At 35.5% G+C, this 4,757-nt stretch overlaps 1 protein-coding gene across 1 annotated transcript; it reads right to left on the bottom strand.

The window, feature by feature from the left end:
* Positions 1-2,522: 2,522 nt before the first annotated feature.
* On the bottom strand, positions 2,523-4,530 carry LOC145012914 (mitochondrial RNA-splicing protein MRS4-like). Its single transcript, XM_078971711.1, has 2 exons — positions 3,511-4,530; positions 2,523-3,133 (listed from the first exon to the last, which is right to left on the bottom strand). The coding sequence occupies exons 1-2, from the start codon at positions 4,288-4,290 to the stop codon at positions 2,918-2,920; spliced, it is 996 nt and encodes a 331-aa protein (XP_078827837.1). The 5' UTR covers positions 4,291-4,530; the 3' UTR covers positions 2,523-2,917.
* Between the last annotated feature and the right edge of the window lie 227 nt (positions 4,531-4,757).

Raw genomic sequence — 4,757 nt, 5'->3', positions numbered from 1 at the left:
TAGTGTCACGAGTAATAAAGACTTTTACGAAGGATCTAATAATATGAAGCGCATCCATAATTATATTGCTACTTTAATATGAATACTCGACGTCATTGATTTTATTACTAGATTTTTTATGTTTCCGTATGAATTTTGATTTTTGTATAGTACATATCGAACATTTCCTATAACAAATAAAAGCAATCGCTCCCCCAAACCCATTACAATCACCCTCTATTGTGTATGCAATGTGTGTGTGTGTGTGTGTGTGTGTGTGTGTGTGTGTGTGTGTGTGTGTGTATATATATATATATATATATATATATATATATATATATATATATATATATATCCACAAACTTCTACTATTCTATTTTGGAAAATCCTAGTTTCTTTTCTTCAAATTTTAGTTTGTGAGTTCTAATTTCTAGATTCTTTCCCTGAGTCTTCTTGGGTAATCATGGATCTTCCAAAGCCCGTGTCCTAGTATCCTTAAAACAACATTGGTAATTATACAAAAAAAAATGGACTTACGTTTCAATCTCATTTGACAAATACAATCCAGAAAAAGTTCAAGGTTTCTTCAACACAGCTCCTATACCAATCTTTCCGCTACCAAGCTCTAATCCTGTTCATTATCAGTCCATTTCTAGACACCCTTTTGACCAATCAACATGTTTTCACTTTCAATTGTCTTTTCTACTTAATGTTTATAAGCCAGTTTCTTATCACACAAACTGTAATCGTTAATTCTAAAGTTTACTAATTCAAACACATGTATAACCATTTTTTTCGTTTATGCAGATTCAATATTTGATTTCTCATTTGGGTAGAGATGTGAAATCACTAGGTTCATATAGCTATGATACAGTAGGAAAACCCCATGATCTGTATGATAAGCTAAAGATCACTATAGATAACTTATTCTTTGCAGGGAAGGCAACAAGTTCTGAATACCTAGGGTCTGTACATGGTGCTTATTCAACCGGATTAATGTCTACGCATCAATGCTTCACAAGATAATATGTATTGAAAATGAAATACTACATAGATATTTTATGGATTTCGAACTGAAAAATGCATTAAATGCAAAAAAAAAAAAAAAAAAAAAAAAAAAAAAACGAGCATCAAAACTCCAATTGAAATAACATCAGGGGTAGAAGCGGTATAATGGTCAAATTTTGAAAAACAGTAAGGAACAAGCATTAGCAGGGTATTGCACAATTGGTTAATTTCTATTTAATCTTATGATTACATGGTTATAATTTTTAATCATGAAAAATATTTCAAACATTCAATTTTTCGTTCAAAAGTTATAAAAACTTTAAAATATTAGTCATAAGTAGCGATGTCAAAAAGTACAGTGGAACCCCGTTCCCGTGGGGGCCCCGTCCCGTTTGGGGGATTTTTTAAGAAAAATCGGGGGCGGGGACGGGGGCAGGGGTAAGGTTAACCACCGTTTTAATTTCGGAGGCGGGGGTAGGCAATCCCATTAATAAATTACACATATATTTATATATATTAATTATATAAATATAATAAACAATAACATGATTTTGAGCTTCCAAAATTCATCAAAAAAACATGTTTTTAAGTTGTTAGTATAATTTTTAAAATGTCATAACTTTTTTTTTTTATTTTGAACATATAAAATTCTGCTCTAAGTAATTATTTATTACTTAAAAAATAGTTTCTTTTATCATAAATAACAATTTCTTTTAGCCCAAAATCAATCGGGGGCGGGGGTAATAAAGGGGATTCGGGGGTAGGGGGGGGGGGGGGGAGCAGGGGCGGGGTAATGGGAAAATTTCGGGGACAGGGGCGGAAGATGCACTCCCCGTCCCGTTTGCCCCCGTTGACATCCCTAGTCATAAGTCATACTACAAAATGATAAATGGTGAATTGGTAAAAAGTAATAGACATTGGGGTAAAAAAATTTCATTTGCAAAAAAAAAAAAAAAAAAAAAAAAAAAAATCACGAGAAGATAGGATCGGATCTCAATCCTACCTACGATCTTATGATCCTACCCCAAATACAATCCTTTTACGATCCGGATCAATTTTCATACCTAAGATCGTACTATGATCAAGATCGCAATTTTAACAAAAAATAATCAAAACTGTTTTTTGTATAGGATTTTCCATTTATGCTTTTTGGTACCACTGCCATGACTAACCGGCATTCTTTTAGGATCAATTTGTATGCGTTGCAATTTAATTTGTTTTGCACGGACAATGGCCATCGGGAAAAATTTCCTCAAAACAATAATCGAAATTTAGTTTTCAAATAAATAATTAAAGTAACTTATACATAAAACATCATTCTTTTGAGTTTTATCCATCTTATAGAAAACCAAACCCGTCCAAAATTTTGGTTTTCATATAACTAATTTCAAAACAGCATGATGTTATTATAAATAGATGACTGTTTTGGCATTTGACTACAAAGTAACATCAACAACCAAAATAGTAAACATGATAAAATTACTAAACCACCCTAAGTCTACATGTTTGATAGATGTAAAATTGCAAGAAGCCAATCAACTCAACAGATGATCAGTAAAAACCCAACAGAATTTGGTACATGTTAATAAGCAAAACTTCAAAAACCAAAAACCAAAAACCAAAAACAATAATCAAACATTATTTGGGCCCTCCCACATAAATGAATATGTTAAAACCAATAAATTAAGGATAATGTACACTAGAGAACCGAGCCAAGTCTCAATTTACCTTTCTGCCCTTGGATAATTAGATCTCTCTTTGCAAGTGGTTTTAGTCACAATCTTAAGGGGCCATTTTTAGGATACAACAAATGGGAAATTAAATCTCAAATGTCATTATACTTTTTTAGATTGGCCCGGTCTAAGATATTAGACCGGCCTATGATGTAATCAGATTGGACTACTATGGACCAAACCTGTGTCCAATCTGATTACATCAATCTGTTATCTATATTTCCATTATTTAAGTCTAGGAAAAACGATTTTCCGGATTCATAAATTGACCAACAAATGGCGGCAGCGGGAGCATGGAAAAGCATCCTAGGCATCCATCCCCTAAAAAGTCCAATATACCCATCTTTTCTAACAATTGTTCCCAAAACGCCCCCAATCGACCCATTTACATATCTATCGCATCCACAAACACCCTACAAAGATCATCGGTAACATATTGTTAAAATAGGAAAGGGATGAGATTTCTAGGGATATTTGCTAATGAAGATAATAAGGGTATTCGTGTCTTTTTATATAGACAAGACATAAATAGAAATAGTTTATCATTGGGTATTGTACTCTCAAAATGAAAGAAGAATGCTATACTTCAATATTTTCCTACTTTATAAAACCTAACCAATTTTAATGTACTCTCACAAGTTTTCTTAAAAGACATTATACTTTGAAATATCTAATTGCATACACTTTCAAAATCAATGCAAAGTTGCAAACCCTTTTGATATGATTATAAAACTGCAAACCTAGAATAAGTTGAATAACATCGTGAAAAAAAAAATGATTTTGAAATTACCTGACACTGCAATTGAGTCTTCACCACATCAAGTGGAGTAGTCAAAGCAGCAGCGGCAGCCCCTGCGGCGGCGCCGGCAGTGGCATGAATCACCAACCGTTCGTCACTGGCAATATCCGGCGAAATCCCCAACAGCCCACTCTTCGCCGCCTCATACGTGGCAAAGTGCACCGCCGTGAACGGTGCATTCATCAAAACCGTCGTCTTATACGATGCATAAAACGCCCTAAATCCTTCCTCTTTCAAAACCATCTTCACACAATCGAAAACCCCTTTATACGGACTCCCACTCCCCAACTGCAACCTCTGCTTCACCATATCCATCGGAGTAAACACTGCATCACTTGCAACCGTCGCAAAAACCCCTGCCGCGGCGTGACCCATCGGGTTGTTTGGGTGGTTTCTGGAAAAGGTTTCTTTACAGAACTCGTAAACGGAGAAGTAGACAGCGTGTGCCGGACCGGCGCCGAGTCCCATAGCGCCGATTCCACGGTAAAACCCGGCTGCACCATCGGACTTGATAATCGAGCCGAAAGCTTGTCGGATCCCCACGGATTTGATGGGGCAAGAGCCTAATACTTGCATACGAGTTTTAATAGTGTCGATTGGAAACATGGACATGTGTTCGACCATACCGGCGATGGAACCGGCGACCATGAACTGCCAGAAGTGCAGGCCATCGTGGGATGGCAAAACAGCAACCTGCCGGTGGTAATCTGGTGGTTGTGCGACGGCTAATAGGTCGGTATTTTTGAATTTGGCAGCTTCCGTCGTCGCCATTGAAAAGGGTTGATCTTACGTAGATAAGAACTCCCAAAATCTGAATAACTAGGGTTCCTAAGCGATTTTTCCTTAAAATTGAATTTGTCCATACAATGTCGATGGGTATAGATTTGGAGTTTCTACAGAGACGTAGGCGACTAGGGTTCCAAGAATCATGGGGTTTAATCGATCTTCTCGTAAGAAAGGTGGAATGGTATTTGAAAACGACAATGTTCCTTAAAGATTGGAAAGTGGAAAATGATCATATTTCTAATATTGTGTAAATTTGACAATAATCTAATAATTTAAAATTGTGGAGTAACTTTGGCTATCTAATATTTTTAAAATATAATTTTAAATTAAATGCAACTTAAATGATCAATACATATACTAATAAAAATAACTATCGAAAGAAATGAATGTAAGATACTATAAGGAACAATTCAATAACATACGTGCAAAGTCACTTATTTAGAGTGTGAGAT

The sequence above is a fragment of the Lactuca saligna genome, chromosome 8, assembly GCF_052625555.1.
Source record: "Lactuca saligna cultivar CGN05327 chromosome 8, ASM5262555v1, whole genome shotgun sequence".
Classification (NCBI taxonomy): Eukaryota; Viridiplantae; Streptophyta; class Magnoliopsida; order Asterales; family Asteraceae; genus Lactuca; species Lactuca saligna.
This window is presented reverse-complemented; position numbering and strand designations above follow the sequence as displayed.

Excerpts from the sequence above, each read along its gene's own strand:
- LOC145012914 (XM_078971711.1), bottom strand. The coding sequence starts at position 4,290 with ATGGCGACGACGGAAGCTGCCAAATTCAAAAATACCGACCTATTAGCC. Across the intron at positions 3,134-3,510 it reads AGACTCAATTGCAGTGTCAG|GGTGTTTGTGGATGCGATAG; the intron begins GTAATTTCAAAA and ends TGATCTTTGTAG.